At 44.0% G+C, this 17,295-nt stretch overlaps 2 protein-coding genes across 2 annotated transcripts in view; one reads left to right on the forward strand and one right to left on the reverse strand.

Moving 5' to 3' along the window:
* LOC115100245 (dimethylaniline monooxygenase [N-oxide-forming] 2-like) overlaps positions 1–17,295 on the reverse strand; it is a 158,122-nt gene that overhangs the window by 74,163 nt on the left and 66,664 nt on the right. The gene's annotated exons all lie outside the window — the stretch shown is intronic.
* LOC115100247 (dimethylaniline monooxygenase [N-oxide-forming] 2-like) overlaps positions 9,095–17,295 on the forward strand; it is a 69,469-nt gene continuing 61,268 nt past the window's right edge. Inside the window, exons 1-2 of the mRNA XM_029618617.1 lie at positions 9,095–9,151; positions 17,081–17,262. Coding sequence (XP_029474477.1) covers positions 17,131–17,262 — 132 coding nt within the window. The 5' untranslated portion in view covers positions 9,095–9,151; positions 17,081–17,130. The remainder of the gene's footprint in view (positions 9,152–17,080; positions 17,263–17,295) is intronic.

Here is a 17,295-nt window from a genome sequence, read left to right on the forward strand (position 1 = left end):
GTGCTGATCATTACATTACTTTTTTTGTCAAGCTTCCAACTGTTTCCATTTCACATCCCCCCAACCATTACCTCAGTGTTAGCCTTGGTAACATCAATAGATAAGAGCACAGCCAGCCAATAGGAATACATACATACATATTCATTCCTAAGTGACCTTTACTAACCTGGGAAGTGTGAACACTTTGTTTCATTTTCTGTTGGTGTTCGTTAGTTTCCAGTTCCATTTCCCATCCCCCCAACCATCACCTCAGTGGTAAGCTTGGTAATATCAATAGATAAGAGGGCAGCCAGCCAATAGGGACACATATTCATTCCTAACTGACCTTCAGTGACCTGGAAAGTGTTTATTTGTATCATTTTCAGTTAGTGCGCACTAAATCGAGTTAGTGCGCACTAACGGGGAGTTAGTACGCACTAACTCCCGTTAGTGCGCACTAACACGATTTAACGATTTTTAACGATAAATCGTTAGAATTTCTATTGTATCGTGTTCTATAACGATTTAAGACGATATTAACATTATCGGACGATAATTTTAATCGTTGAAAAACGATTCACATCCCTATTTTCTACTGCTACTGATTCTACAGCTTCACTCTCTTGGGTAATTGAATCAAGAAACACGCGGAGCTGTGATGTTTGAAAGAAGAAGTATTTCTGCTGCTAGTAGATGACCTCGCACGTGCAAGGAAATCTCAACAGCATCTTTCCTCCTTTTGCTTCTGTCTCTGATCTCTTTCCTGGGTGGTAGCTCCTAATATGGAACCCAACATAGTGTAATTATAGCATGGGTTATTTTTCCCTATATGCATCACCTTGCACTTATCCACATTAAATTTCATCTGCCATTTGGATGCCCAATTTTCCAGTCTCACAAGGTCTTCCTGCAATTTATCACAATCTGCTTGTGATTTAACTACTCTGAACAATTTTGTGTCATCTGCAAATTTGATTATCTCACTCCTCGTATTTCTTTCCAGATCATTTATAAATATATTGAAAAGTAAGGGTCCCAATACAGATCCCTGAGGCACTCCACTGTCCACTCCCTTCCACTGAGAAAATTGCCCATTTAATCCTACTCTCTGTTTCCTGTCTTTTAGCCAGTTTGCAATCCATGAAAGGACATCACCACCTATCCCATGACTTTTTACTTTTCCTAGAAGCCTCTCATGTCAAACGCCTTCTGAAAATCCAAGTATACTATATCTACCGGTTCACCTTTATCCACATGTTTATTAACTCCTTCAAAAAAGTGAAGAAGATTTGTGAGGCAAGACTTGCCCTGGGTAAAGCCATGCTGACTTTGTTCCATTAAACCATGTCTTTCTATATGTTCTGTGATTTTGATGTTTAGAACACTTTCCACTATTTTTCCTGGCACTGAAGTCAGGCTAACTGGTCTGTAGTTTCCTGGTTCACCCCTGGAGCCCTTTTTAAATATTGGGGCTACATTTGCTATCCTCCAGTCTTCAGGTGCAATGGATGATTTTAATGATAAGTTACAAATTTTTACTAATAGGTCTGAAATTTCATTTTTTAGTTCCTTCAGAACTCTGGGGTGTATACCATCCGGTCCAGGTGATTTACTACTCTTCAGTTTGTCAATCAGGCCTACCACATCTTCTAGGTTCACCATGATTTGATTCAGTCCATCTGAATCATTACCCATGAAAACCTTCTCCATTACGGGTACCTCCTCTTCAGTAAACCCTGAAGCAAAGAAATCATTTAATCTTTCCGCGATGGCCTTATCTTCTCTAAGTGCCCCTTTAACTCCTCGATCATCTAACGGTCCAACTGACTCCCTCACAGGCTTTCTGCTTCGGATATATTTAAAAAAGTTTTTACTGTGAGTTTTTGCCTCTACAGCCAACTTCTTTTCAAATTCTCTCTTAGCCTGTCTTATCAATGTCTTACATTTAACTTGCCAACGTTTATGCTTTATCCTATTTTCTTCTGTTGGATCCTTCTTCCAATTTTTGAATGAAGATCTTTTGGCTAAAAAAGCTTCTTTCACCTCCCCTTTTAACCATGCCGGTAATCGTTTTGCCTTCTTTCCATCTTTCTTAATGTGTGGAATACATGTGGACTATGCTTCTAGAATGGTATTTTTTAACAATGACCACGCCTCTTGGACATTTTTTACTTTTGTAGCTGCTCCTTTCAGTTTTTTTCTAACAATTTTTCTCATTTTATCAAAGTTTCCCTTTTGAAAGTTTAGCACGAGAGACTTGGATTTGCACACTGTTCCTCTTCCAGTCATTAATTCAAATTTGATCATATTATGATCACTATTGCCAAGCGGCGCCACCACCGTTACCTCTCTCACCAAGTCCTGTGCTCCACTGAGAATTAGATCTAAAATTGCTCCCTCTCTCATCGGTTCCTGAACCAATTGCTCCATAAAGCTATCATTTATTCCATCCAGGAACGTTTTCTCTTTAGCGTGACCCGATGATACATTTACCCAGTCTATATTGGGGTAATTGTAGTCTCCCATTATTACTGTACTACCAATTTGGTTAGCTTCCCTAATTTCTCTTAGCATTTCACTGTCCGTCTCACCATAGAAACATAGAAATGACGGCAGAAGAAGACCAAACGGCCCACCCAGTCTGCCCAGCAAGCTTCGCACATTTTTTCTCATACTTATCTGTTTCTCTTAGCTCTTTGGTTCTATTTCCCTTCCACTCCTGCCATTAATGTAGAGAGCAGTGATGGAGCTGCATCTGAGTGAAATATCAAGCTTGATTAGTTAGGGGTAGTAGGGGTAGTAACCGCCACAATAAGCAAGCTACACCCATGCTTATTTGTTTTACCCAGACTATGTTATTCAGCCCTTATTGGTTGTTTTTCTTCTCCCCTGCCGTTGAAGCAGAGAGCTATGCTGGATATGCGTGAAGTATCAGTTTTTCTTCTCCCCTGCCGTTGAAGCAGAGAGCTATGCTGGATATGCGTGAAGTATCAGTTTTTCTTCTCCCCTGCCGTTGAAGCAGAGAGCTATGCTGGATATGCGTGAAGTATTAGTTTTTCTTGACCATCTTGACCAGGTGGATGGTAGTATACTCCTATCACTATAGTCTTCCCCAATACACAAGGGATTTCTACCCATAAAGATTCGATTTTGTATTTAATCTCATGCAGGATGTTTATCTGTTGGATTCTATGCCATCCCGGACATAAAGCGCCACACCTCCTCCCGAATGCTCCTCTCTGTCATTGCGATATAATTTTTACCCCTGTATAGCACTGTCCCATTGGTTATCCTCTTTCCACCATGTCTCTGAGATGCCAATTAAGTCTATGTCATCATTCTCTGCTATACATTCTAATTCTCCCATCTTACTTCTTAGACTTCTGGCATCAGCATACAAACATTTCAAAGTTTGTTTTTTGTTTGTATTTTCATTCTGCTTTTTAATTGATAGGGATAAGTTGGAATTTTTTAGCTCAGGTGAGTTTTTAGTTACAGGCACTTGGACTACTTTTCTAATTATTGGAACCTCACTGTCGGGATGCCCTAATTCTAATGCATCATTAGTATCCTTTAAAGATAACTCTCTCTGAACCATGCACTGCTGAGCGACTGTTGGCTTTCCCCTTTGTTCTAGTTTAAAAGCTGCTCTATCTCCTTTTTAAAGGTTAGCACCAGCAGTCTGGTTCCACCCTGGTTAAGGTGGAGCCCATCCCTTTGGAAGAGACTCCCCCTTCCCCAAAAGGTTCCCCAGTTCCTAACAAAACTGAATCCCTCTTCCTTGCACCATCGTCTCATCCACGCATTGAGACTCCGGAGCTCTGCCTGCCTCTGGTGACCTGCGCGTGGAACAGGGAGCATTTCAGAGAATGCTATCCTGGAGGTTCTGGATTTAAGCTTTCTACCTAAGAGCCTAAATTTGGCTTCCAGAACCTCCCTCCCACATTTTCCTATGTCGTTGGTGCCTACATGTACCACGACCACCAGCTCCTCCCCAGCACTGTCTAAAATCCTATCTAGGTGACGCATGAGGTCCGCCACCTTCGCACCAGGTAGGCATGTTACCAGGCAATCCTCATGCCCGCCAGCCACCCAGCTATCTACATTCCTAATAATCAAATCACCAACTATGACGGCCGACCTAACCCTTCCCTCCTGGGCAGTAGGCCTTGGGAAGATATCCTCAGTGTGAATGGACAATGCATCACGTGTAGAGCAGGTCCTTGCTACAGGATCCTTTCCTGCTGCACCTGGTTGGTGCTCTCCCATCATGAGACCTTCTTCCTCCAAGGCAGCACCAGGGCTGCCAGTCTTAAGTTGGGACTTGACTACTATGTCTATGAATATATGTCCTAGATATCTATGTCCTAGATATCTCAGTGGCTTTCGATACGGTAAACCATGCCATTCTTCTAAACCGTTTATCTGACATTGGAATCGCTGGACTCGCCCTCAGATGGTTCAACTCTTTCCTCAAAAATAGAAGCTACAAGGTTAGAGTCAACAACAGAGAATCACCAACTTATAAAGCAACACTAGGCGTCCCACAAGGCTCTTCTCTATCCCCTACCCTCTTCAATATCTACTTACTGCCCCTCTGCCATCTGCTCACAAACCTAAAACTAACACATTACCTCTATGCAGATGATGTGCAGATATTGATCCCCATAAAAGATTCTCTGCCAAAAACGCTCGACTACTGGGAAAATTGCCTGAAGTCCATAAAAAGCCTCCTCTCTAGCCTCCAAGACGGAAATCCTTCTTATCTCCCCTGAACACTCGACCAACACCGACATTACAGCTCTGGACCCACAGATCTCTCAAACTAGAGATTTAGGAATTATACTAGACAATCATCTGAATCTAAAGAAATCAATTAATAATATCACCAAGGACTGTTTCTATAAGCTTCAAGTTTTAAAAAGAATCAAACCCCTTTTCCACTTTCAGGACTTTAGAACCATCCTTCAATCCACATTATTTTTGAAAACAGACTACTGCAATGCCTTACTCCTGGGGCTACCCATTTCAGCCACAAAACCTATACAAATGCTCCAGAACGCAGCAGCTAAAATCCTAACCAATACCAACCGCCGTGCTCACATTACCCCCATCCTTCGAAACCTGCATTGGCTGCCAATAAAATATAGAATTCTATATAAAGCTCTCACTATAATCCACAAATCTATTCACCAACAGCTCACACTAGACCTTCAGAACCCTCTCAAACACCGCTCGTCCGAAAGACCCATCAGAGAAGCTTATAAAGGGACCCTTCAAGTCCCACCTTCAAAATACACTCGTCTAAAAACCACCAAAGAACGTTCCTTCTCCACAGCAGGCCCTGTCCTCTGGAACAGACTTCTGACTGACCTAAGACTGGAACCTTGCCTTCATACCTTTCGAAGACAACTGAAGACGTGGCTTTTCCTCCAAGCCTTCCCCTAGTCAAAATGACACTTCGGACTCAGCCTAAGGAATGAGATAATTACCAATCTCATAACCAGTTATATATATATATTATTTGTTTGCTAATTTCCGCTCTACCTTCCTTCCTGGCTATCCTAGCCCCCAAGTTCTATGCCCTTGTTTTATGTAACTTTGCTTGATTCAGCCTTCTTGTTTTTGGTTACACTTGTTTATCCCCCAAGTTCCATGTAAACCGGCCTGATGTGAATTCTATTCGTGAAGTCCGGTATAGAAATATATATTAAATAAATAAAATAAATAAATGAAGGTCTCATCTATATACCTCTCTGTCTGCCTCAGCTCCTCCAGCTCTGCCACTCTAGCCTCCAGAGATCGGACTCGTTCTCTGAGAGCCAGGAGCTCTTTGCATCGCATGCACATGTAGTGGTCCGCAGAGTGGGGTATGCCGTGAATCCACACTGTAGAAGGTGAGAGAGAGAGACAAGACTCTGTAGTAGTAGGCTATAGAATAGAGGGACCTTCATGGAGCGGATTCCCAGGACGAGGCAAGGCCCCCGAGGAGCGGGTACCTTAAGCATCCTGAGTTGGAAGCAAGCTGACCCTGAAGGGTAAATCCAGAACATGGCAAGGCCCCCGAGGAGTGGGTACCTGGGTTGTCTGAGGCAGGAACACAGAGCAAAGACGTCCATAGCAAGGAGCGAAATCCGCAGGAAGGGAATCCTTGCTAATTCGTAGCTTAAATACCCATAGGTGGTGAGGTCATGCGGCGGGGACGCCCCCAAGTTTCCCGCCATGACGCCCTAGGTGATGCCAGAAGGAAAAAATGGCGAACGCAATCTCCCATGCCGGTCCGGGGATGCCGGGGAAATCGGCGTGCAGAAGCAGAGGCAGCCATCTTACCCACTGGAACGGAAAAAGGCAGAAAAGAGGTTAGACAGAGAGGGCACAGCAACAGTGATAAAATCTGGCGTACTTTTGTTTGCGCCGGTTGCACGAACAAAAGTACACGCGCATACTTTTTAAAAATCTACCCCTATTTCCCCCAGTTTTAATCTTTTTATTATTTTATTATTTTATTATTTTATCATTTTTGGTTTTAATTGCACACACCTTGGCCTTTTTTTAAAATAATTTTAGCCATACACTATATATTTTATTTCTTTTTGGTTTTATAAGCAATATTTTATTATGCTTTGTTTTAATTGCACACATTATTGGTCTTTCAATATCTTTCACACACATTTATGCATATATTATTGTGGCCTTTTAATCGCTTATATTTTAATGTCTTTCAGTTACACACTTTTGGCCCGATTTTAAAAGCCCTACGAGCGTAAATTCGGCCGGATTTATGCGCGCAGGGCACTCACGCCGGCGCACCTATTTTGCATAGGCCGCCGGCATGCGCATAGCCCCGGGACGTGTAAGTCCCGGGGCTTCGTAAAAGGGGCGGGAGGGGGCGTGTCTGGGGACATGTCCGGGGTTAGGGGGCGGTTTGGGGCAGGTCTGGGGGCGTGGCCAAGGCCTCCGGACCAGCCCCCAGGTCGGGTGATGGCGCGCCAGCAGCCCGCTGGCGTGCGCAGATTTACACCTGCCTCGGGTAGGCGTAAATCTGCCGACAAAGGTAGGGGGGGTTTAGATAAGGCCGGGGAGGTGGGTTAGGGAGGGGGAGGGGAGGCGGAGGGAACAGGCAGCACGCGCTGGGCTCGGCACATGCAGGTTGCACAAATGTGCACCCCCTTGCGCGTGCCGACCCTGGATTTTATAAGGTACACGCGGCTACGTGTGTACCTTATAAAATCCAGCGTTCTTTTGTTCGCGCGTGCGCTGTTTTTGAAAATGTACCCCTATATTTTTTAGCTATAACGCATGGGTTATTTTTTCATTCTAATTTCTCAGACACACAAGGGTATTGTTTTCATTTAATAAGGATTGTCTTTTTTTAAAGGTTTTACACATTTGACTTTTTGGTATCGTTGTTATTTGTTTGTCATTTCTTCAATGCATAAACCACTGTAGCTCCCCTCTTTCTCAGAATCGCTGAATTACACTATGTCACATACGGGTAGTTTTAAAGACACACCCTCTATCCTTGATTGACATGCTATTTTGGTGCGGTTTTCAGCGTTTTAACGAGCTTGCCTGATCTTCACATCCTTTTGAAATCAGAGAGGAGATTGTCTATGCCGCGGTTGCACTGAGAAAATGTAAGTGATTTCAACCTTTTATTTTATTTATTTATTTATTTATTTTATATACTGGTGTTCGATTGTACATATCACATTGGTTTACATTTAAACAAAACATTCAGGAAGTCATGCGTTAAAGTGTCTCTCAATCGTTTTTCTAAAATATTTTTTGGATTGGTGAGATATGATTTTTAGTCATACCCCATATTTTTTAGCTGGTTCACATATATTTTTTACATTTAACAATATTGGGCAGCATAATTTTTAAAGCTTTCCACATGTTATTGGTTTTTGCACAAATCATTGCAGGTTTTTTTTTTAAGTTTTCCACTTGTCATTATTTTTTGCTCGATGCACAAATCATTGCAGGGTTTTTTTTTAAGTTTTCCACTTGTCATTATCTTTTGCTCGATGCACAAATCATTGCAGGTTTTTAAAATCGCTGAGTTATACTCCTTAGAATTACTGTCATTCAAGGCACCTCCCCTGTGGTTTACTGACACGCTATATTGAGGCGTTTTTTAGATTTTTAAAGAGGTTACTCAACTTTATCATCCTTTTGAGACTGGAGCAGTTGTATTGAGAAAATGTAAGTGACTCTTAATCATGCACACATTTCTTAACAATACCCGGCAGGGTTTTTGAATCGCTGTGGTAAGCTAGTATCCTCACTATTAGTTTTTAATGTACTATAGATGTGTTCAGTACAGTTTTTGTGGTGATTTGTATATACCTGCAGTGACATAGTATCAGATCAGTCTTGCCTTTAGTAATGTGGTGAACTTTTAAAGACTAAGCACTTTTAATTTTAAAATATTTTACCTTCACATTATCACACAATAAGAATTTTTAGTTTTATTTTTCTTAATCTGATGTTATCTGTTCATAAACATTTCAGACCATCTAAATATAATCTGCCTGAATGATACTGATTCATCAGATTCAATACGCTTGACTACACACGGGTAAAAACTGGCACTAATGATTTTATTCTTCTGTAATCATCAAATATACTACAAGTTTATTACAAGTACTACAATTATTATTTTGCTTGGCAGATATATCTTGTTTGTATATTTTAGCCCCTGAGGCAGCCCCAATGTAAGGGGCGAAACTCGGCCAGACTCGGGCTTGCTAAAAGGAAACAAGTCTCCATGAAATCACATTTCTGATCGGATCTTTGGCTTCTAAGCCCCGTTAGTGCAGACTAACACTGAAAAGAGAGAAATACGAAAAAAAAAAACAAAACCCCAAACCACAGGAAAAACAAAATTTCCCGCAGGTGCCCGAAAACGAAGCCTGAACCAATAAATGGGAAGAATGCACATCTGTACCTGATAGCCTTGCATGCGCCCTGCCTCTTCTCTGAATGTGCCAGTGGTGGAGGCCAGCCCTGCATATATGATAATGGGTCCCTGGGGTGGAGCTGCAACACGACAGGCTCAGCCAGGTAAAAAGATCAGTAACCCAAGCATTATAAAAGGAAGTAACGGGGGTGGGAGACGGAGGCTGGAAGAAGATAGACTGGTCCTGGAGGAGACTCAGTGGGAAAGGTGAGTACAGAAGATCTCTGAATTGCTCCTGTATTATGGAACTAGTGCTTAGCCGCTTGTGAGCAGGCAGAAAAGCTCTGCCTGAAGCAAGGACAGGAAACAGCTGGAAAGTAATTGTACTAGTCAATACGTTTAAAGTCTTTATTGTGCATTAATCTATTGGAATTAAAGTGCTAGCTGGCTCATTCAAATCCAGCTCGGGGAGGTGGGATTTATGTGCTGTCAGCCTGTCACAAAAAGAACTAGTGATTCCACATATATTATACTTGTGTTGCTAATCTTACAAGCAATACATACCTTGGCTGTTTAACGCATGATCACTGACAGCATGTTCTGTAAAATGCATATTTCACCAGTGCAGTCTTATTACCAGAGTGTAACAATGTTGGATACAACAACTGTATGTAATGCCCTGGCTGTCAAGGATACTTGTGTACCAGGGTTCATCTTCACAGGGGGAGGTTTTACGTCTACTCTAGGTGCTACCAGCAGGCCCAGATCAAGGCATAGGCAACTGCTTCTGGTGCCTAATTATTATAAGTAGTGGAGCATCAACACCGCTGCCTTGCCTAAATCAGAGCCTGCGGCCATGGCACCACCTTTCTCCTCCGGCAGCCCCAAAAGAAGAAAAAGCACGGAGGGCCTCCAGCAGCTGTGAGGTGCTGATGTACACTGTGGCGCCCTATCCCATTCCTATCACAGTGGAAGCCCTGCAGGGGCAGAGAGCGTTGCAGGGGCTGCCGAAGGCCTCACTCGTACACTGCATGTCCTCATCTTCAGTCACAGGTCTGGAGGTGAGGAGGGAAGGGGTAAGGAATTTTGGCAGAAGGGATTATCCCCACCCCCCTTCCCCCACTCCATATGGGTGGAAGCCACCTTAACCTGGCCCTGGCTGCCAGTACAGGCAGGTATTGGCAGGGCTCCAGCTTTTGCATCACAGACAGTTTGCAAATAGTTGTTCCAAGAAGTCAATTACTCAAGGAAAAATAAATCAATGGGAACAATTTGACAAGTGCATTTTATGTGGATATTATGCAGACAGTTCATAATAATTTTCGGAAATAGTTTGTTTCAAACAGTTATCGCTATATCTTTACCCTTTTCAACCCCTCTTGCTGATCCAGACGAGCTGGTGTATTTATTATTCTGCCTCTTTTTACAGAAATAAAACTCTGTATTTAACACTTTCCCATGAAGTTAGCTTTCCACTGCAAGTTGCTCCCAAAGCTCTCCGCAATCGCAGATCCTCACATTTCCTACCCACTCCTGAGAACGTTTGTATTGTGGTCACCTTGAGGCTGCTGCTGTTTAACAGGGGAGGTAAGAGGAAGGAATAATGTGGGTCAGGGAGACATGACTGACCGTCCACATTAAGTGTTCAGCTCTGCGAGAGGTCCCCTGTGCTTATCCCGTGCTTTCCTGAATTCAGATACTGTCTTTGTTTCCACCATCTCCACGGGGAGCCTGTTCCACAACCTCCTTGGTAAAGAAATATTTCCCTAGATTTTTCCAAGTCTATTGCCTTTAACCCTCATTCCATCAGCTTTTTCTGTTTCACCCTCCCTACTAATATAGACTATTTCTCTCCATTGCCATCACTCTTTCCTCCTTGTAGGAATGACCCTCAGCATTCTTCCCTTTCTCTCTGTCCGACCCCCGCACTGTCCTTGCTCCCAACTCACAAATGTCTGCATCATTAACCCTCAGCTGAATTCCAAGCCCTCTAACCATGGATGCAGTTTCTCCCACGTGCTGCCTCTCCAGTATCTGTGCTCTAGGGTTACCCCACCCCTACCTGCAAGCTTGCTGAAGCAGTAAACAGAGAAGCCAGGGGTTTTTTAGTCTTTCCCCTGGCAATTTTAAGCAAATTTCCTGAGTCTCAGGGGGTAAATTTAGGGAGTTCCTGGGTGTGCAGAAATGCAAGTATAACAGCTCAAAAAAGATATAGTTGCACTGGGAAAGGTACAGAGAACGACGACCAAAATGATAAAGGGGATGGAACACATAAACATAGAAATGACGGCAGAAAAAGACCAATCGGCCCATCCAGTCTGCCCAGCAAGCTCCCACACTTATTTTCCCATACTTATCTGTTTCATCAACCACCAACTTCAGGGCTCTTGTTGGTAACTGTTTGATTCAAATTTCCTGCCATCCCCTGCATTGATGCAGAGAGTAATGTTGGAGCTGCATCAAAGGTGAGCATAAGGCTTAATGGTTAAGGGTAGTAACCATCGCATCAAGCAAGTTACCCCGATGCTTGTTTACCCAGATTGCACAGATCGATGCCTTGTTTGATGATGTCTGAATGTAAATCCTGTTTTCCTCACTTCTCCCTGCCGTAGAAGCAGAGAGCAACGCTGTATATGCATTCAAAGTGATGTATCAGGCTTAATTGGTTTAGGGTATTAACCGCCGTAATAAACAAGCTACCCCCATGCTTATTTGTTTACCCAGATTGTGAAGTTCAGTCCCTTTTGGTTGTTATCTGAATGTAAATCCTCTTTTCCATATTTCCCTTTGCAGTTGAAGCAGAGAGCAATGTTGGGGTTTGCATTAACCGTGCAAGGGATATTTTGAGTAAGGGTAGTAATCACCAGGTAGTAGTTAACATTCCAGCAAGCCACCCCCATGGCTCTTCTCTTCATTCACATCCTCTAGCCTTTATGGATCCACAGTGTTTATCCCATGCCGCTTTGAAATCTTTTGCAGTTTTAGTCTTCACCACTTCCTCCGGAAGGGCATTCCAGGCATCCACCACCCTCTCCGAGAAGAAATACTTCCTGACATTGGTTCTGAGTCTTCTTCCCTGGAGCTTCAAATCATGACCCCTAATTCTACTGATTTTTTTCCATTGTAAAAGGTTTGTTGTTGACCATGAATCATTAAAACCTTTCAAGTACCTGAAAGTCTGTATCATATCACCTCTGCTCCTCCTATCCTCCAGGATGTACATATTTAAATTCTTCAATCTCTCCTCATGTCATTTTATGAAGACCATTCACCTTTTTGGTCGCCCTTCTCTGGACAGCCTCCAACCTGTCTCTGACCCCTTTGGAGATACGGTCTCCATAACTGAGCACAGTACTCCAGGTAGGGCCTCACCAAGGCCCTGCACAAGGGGATCATCACTTCCTTTCTCTTACTCGATATTCCTCTCTCTATGCAGCCCAGCATTCTTATGGCTTTAGCTATCGCCTTGTCACATTGTTTTGCCGACTTCAGATCGTTAGACACTATCACCCCAAGGTCTCTCTCCTGCTCCGTGCACATCAGCCCTTCTCCCCCCATTGAATACAGTTCATTTGGATTTCCACACCCCATATGCATGACTCTGCACTTTTTGGCATTGAATCTCAGCTGCCATATCTTCGACCACTCTTCCAGCTTCCTTAAATCCCGTCTCATTCTCTCCACTCCTTCCGGCGTGTCCACTCTGTTGCAAATCTTAGTGTCATCCGCAAAAAGACATACCTTACCTTCTATCCCGTCTGCAATGTCGCTCACAAAGATATTGAACAGGACCAGTCCCAACACCGATCCTTGTGGCACTCCGCTTAGCACTGCTCTCTCTTCAGAGTAAGTGCCATTTACCGTCACACATTGTCTTCTGTCCATCAACCAGTTTGCAATCCAGGCCACCATCTAGGCACCCACTCCTAAGCTTCTCATTTTACTCACCAGCCTCCTGTGCGGGACCATATCAAAAGCTTTGCTGAAATCCAAGTAGATGACATCGAGCGCTCTTCCTCTATCTAATTCCCTAGTCATCCAATCAAAAAAGTCAATCAGATTTGTCTGACAGGACCTTCCCCTGGTGAATCCATGCTGCCTCTGGTCCAGCAATTCTTCAAACTGTAGATAGTTCACTATTCTTTCTTTCAGCAGTGACTCCATTACCTTTCCCACCACCGAGGTGAGGCTAACCGGCCTGTAGTTTCCAGCTGCCTCTCAGCTCCCAAGCTTGTGAAGCGGCACCACCACCGCTCTTCTCCAATCACTCGGGTACCACTCCTGTTTCTAGGGATCTGTTGAACAGGTCACTCAGTGCACCCGCTAGTACATCTCTGAGCTCCCTCAGTATCCTGGGATGGACCTCATTAGGTCCCATAGCTTTGTCCACTTTTATTTTTCCTAGCTCTTCCCATAATTCTCTTCTGTAAACGGAGTTACATCTACTCCACTCCCCTCCAGTTTCTTGTTAACTAGTGACGGTCCTGCTCCAGGGTTCTCTTTAGTGAACACCGAACTGAAGTATTCCCCTATGAGGAAAGACTAAAGAGGTTAGGGCTGTTCAGCTTAAACAAGAGATGGCTGAGGGGGGATATGATAGAGGTGTTTAAAATCATGAGAGGTCTAGAATGGGTAGATGTGAATCGATTATTTACACTTTCGGAAAATAGAAGGACAAGGGGGCACTCTATGAAGTTAGCAAGTAGCACATTTAAAAATAATTAGAGAAAATTCTTTTTCATTCAATGCGCAATTAAGCTCTGGAATTTGTTGCCAGAGGATGTGGTTAGTTTAGTTAGTTAGTTTAGCTCGGTTTAAAAAAGGTTTGGATAAGTTCTTGGAGTAGAAGTCCATTAACTACTATTAATCAAATTGACTTAGGGAATAGCCACTGCTATTACTGGCATTGGTAATATGGAATAGGCTTAGTTTTTGGGTAGTTGCCAGGTTCTTATGACCTGGATTGGCCACTGTTGGAAACAGGATGCTGGGCTTGATGGACCCTTGGTCTGACCCAGTATGGCATGTTCTTATGTTCCTCATTGGAAAGGTACCAGGCTGGTACTTAATTTTCTGACTTAATTTTGGTTTGTTCATTCAGTTCGTTGGGACCCATATTCGTTTCATTAGTTTCAAAATGAAAAAAAAATGTTTGTTCATTAGTTTCATTTGTTTTTCATTAATACATATGGGGGAATTATTCCAGTCTATAATAGACTCTAGAAAAGTGAGTTTTTATTAGAGATGTGCTTCAGGTAAAAATTTCATGTCGGGCTTCATTTCAGCGCCCCCCCCCCCCCCCTCACGGAATTTCATTTTTCCCACAATTCAGGTTTTTTTTTTTTGGGGGCCCCGATTTTCAGGTTAGTACGCACTATCAGGAGTTATTGCACACTATCGGTAGTGTGCACTAATGGGAGTTAGCGAGCACTAACTCAAAAATGAATTTTTCCCGAAATTTCGGAAAAAATTAAATCGTTTTTCAGTTCTCCTGAACCATTCCAAATTAGGTATTATCGTTGACATTGCCTAATTTGGGAAAAATGATTGCACATCCCTAGTTTTTATAATAATACTAATGAAACTTGGGAGAACAAATCATCAAAAGGGGGAAAGAGCCGCACAGTACTTTAGAATGTGGCATCAGACAAGTGGCATAAAGTGAGCTAAGGCTCCTCAAAGGGGACGAGGCTTATGGGCTTAGCAGGAGGTCTCTAATGCAAGGTAAGTGAAGCAAAGAAGCAGTAAGAGGAGGAAGAACAGCTCAAGGTTTAGAAAGAAAATGGCAGCCCAGCAATTGTGTCATGAACAGTTAATGGTATCACGAGTGGCAAAGTGGCTCGAACAGTGTCATCAAGACCCTAAGGCACCAGGAAAGGGGAATGAAGCAGAAAATGTGGTAGCAAAAATCCCAAGGCACAGATAAAGGGACCGAGAACCAGAAAGAGTGGTATCAAGATTTCAAAAGCAAGGGAGAGGTGCACAGCAGCAGCCCAGATTGACAAGAAGTCCTCAAAGTGTAAGAGCGGGAGTATGGCAGGAAGTCACAGGCAGAAAAAGGGTAAGAAATCCAGATGTAAAATCTGAACATGGCAGCAAGGCTGAGTGGCACAAGGATCTGAAGGTGTAGGATGAGGGGCCTAGCATTAAGACAGAATGGCAGACCAGTAGGATATGTTTGCATCTCAGAGAAAGCTGTACATGTCATAGGTTAGTAGGTAGGTTCCCAAATGCACATTGCAGTGGAATTGCTAGTGGGCCATGAAATCAGTTGTGGCTCATGAAGTGGTGCCATAAGCGTGCAAAACAATGGAAGGCAAGAGATGGCAAGAAGGTGAGTACCATAGATGAAGACTGGTATTAAAATCCTGAGGAGTGTTTCAGTAAGTTTGCAATACAATGTATGGCTAGGGCCTCAGTGGTAATGGTTGGAACATGGCCTGCTCTTATGTCATTTCTCAGGCGCTAATAGAGAGGGGGGAATAAAAGGTGGCCAATACTAAGTACCCTCAAGTACCAGCAGAAAAAAGAAGACCTGGTAACATGTATATTGTTGACCCTCCCAGGAAATGTTATAAGGGTAACTGCCTAACAGAGGGGCCAATGCAATACTGGGCGCGCAGCCGAGCGCACTGTTTAACTATTATGTTTAAGCAGTGTTTGGGTGGATTCTTGGGTACTGTGGCAGATGACCACGCCCAAGGGAAGGAGCCCCGTGCGGAGCCACAGTACTGGGCTAGACTCAGGACGCACAAACACAGAATTAGATCTTTTATTATACAGCTTGGAGTGTACCACCAGAGGTGGCATTAGTGAGGTAGTCTGGATGTAGCAGTCTCAGGACCCTCGGCAGAGGGGACCCTTCTCACCCCCCATTGGTATAGGGGAATTCCGCTGTAGGTTTTCCAGGCAAGGCAATGCTGTAGATAAGACAGACTGAGAGTTAGATTACTCACTAGATGGTTGCTGAAGGTATGCGATTCCACCAGGCTGAAGTAGATGGTACAGGCACAGAGGCTGGGAGAGCAGGCCCTCGAGGAGCGAGTACCTGATCCCTGTAAGGCACCTGAAATAAAGAAGAGGGCCCTCGAGGAGCGGGTACCCAGGTTAGTCAATACCCCGTAGGGCAGAGAGAGAGCTTCCAGTGGCAGCACGGAAGCGGCAGAGTAGCTTAGACCGGATGAATCCAAGTCCAAATCCAATCCTTGCTAACTCGATTAGCTAGCACGTAAGGACAGGCTAAATACCCGGATGGCGTGATATCACATGAGGGGGACGCCCCCGAGGTTCACGCGATAGCTGGAATAAAGACGTGGATGGCGTGCGCGCAGCCTAGTAGGGCCTTGGGAGAAGCATGGCGGGAGGCAGCACCAGAGCCATTCCGGGGACGCTGGAGAGGGCGGCTTGCAGACGCGGCGGTAGCCATTTTCCCAAGGTAAGCGGGAGGAGCCGTGAACAAAGTGAGGCAAATGGGGCGAAGCCATCTAGGACCGACGGACGCAACATTAACCCGCTGTCGGACTCGGGTTAAATAGGCGCTAATCCACCCCCTAATGCAATAGGGGGATGGAAATGCATGTGAATGAGGCTATTACTCATTCACTCCAAATGCAAAAAGATAAATGTGCGTCTCAGAAAATTCAGCGCCCACTTTCCGCGAAGATTATTGCATCGGCCCCAGAGCATTTCAAGGTTACTGGAAGTAAAAAGTCAAGTCGCAGCCAGAAAGTGAAGTGAAACTCTATAATGCACAACCTGATGTGTGCCATTGACTATACCAATCTTTTTCAGTGGAAAAGTACTGTATACTGTTTCACCTTTAAGGGACACTCCTCCTAATTCTGTAAATCCTGTTGATTGTAGAAGGGGCGAGTATTACTTATCATCGGCTCCAGTCACCCACCTTTTCCTTTTATAGACCTGTGAGCAAAGGAAACCTGTCCTACCTGCTACCACAGCAGAGAAGTGGAAAGGTGAGACTGGCTCTACACTGAATGCTTGGATTGAGCAACTGAAAACTAAAATCCAACCTTTGGGTTCTGATTTTTCCCTTCAGCGTATTTGTTTATCACGGGGGAAGGGAGCTAATCCCATCTATTATTCTCAAGGCTCTGCCCTCGAAAAATGTTCCTCGCATTTCTAAGAAGAGATCAAGCTAACAGGAGACCTCATAAAAGGTTGTCTTTTCTCCTGCAGCATTCACAACACCCAAGGCTTTGTCTAACTGTTCCTGCTGCAAGACCCCCATGGCTAAGAGGGTCGCTGTGATTGGAGCTGGGGCCAGTGGGTTGGCTGCCATCAAATGCTGCTTGGATGAGGGGCTCAAGCCCACCTGCTTTGAGAGAAGCGATGACATTGGTGGTCTCTGGAAGTACACGGTAAGAGATGATGTTATACAAATAAATAAAGGC

Source organism: Rhinatrema bivittatum, chromosome 10, assembly GCF_901001135.1.
Source record: "Rhinatrema bivittatum chromosome 10, aRhiBiv1.1, whole genome shotgun sequence".
Classification (NCBI taxonomy): Eukaryota; Metazoa; Chordata; class Amphibia; order Gymnophiona; family Rhinatrematidae; genus Rhinatrema; species Rhinatrema bivittatum.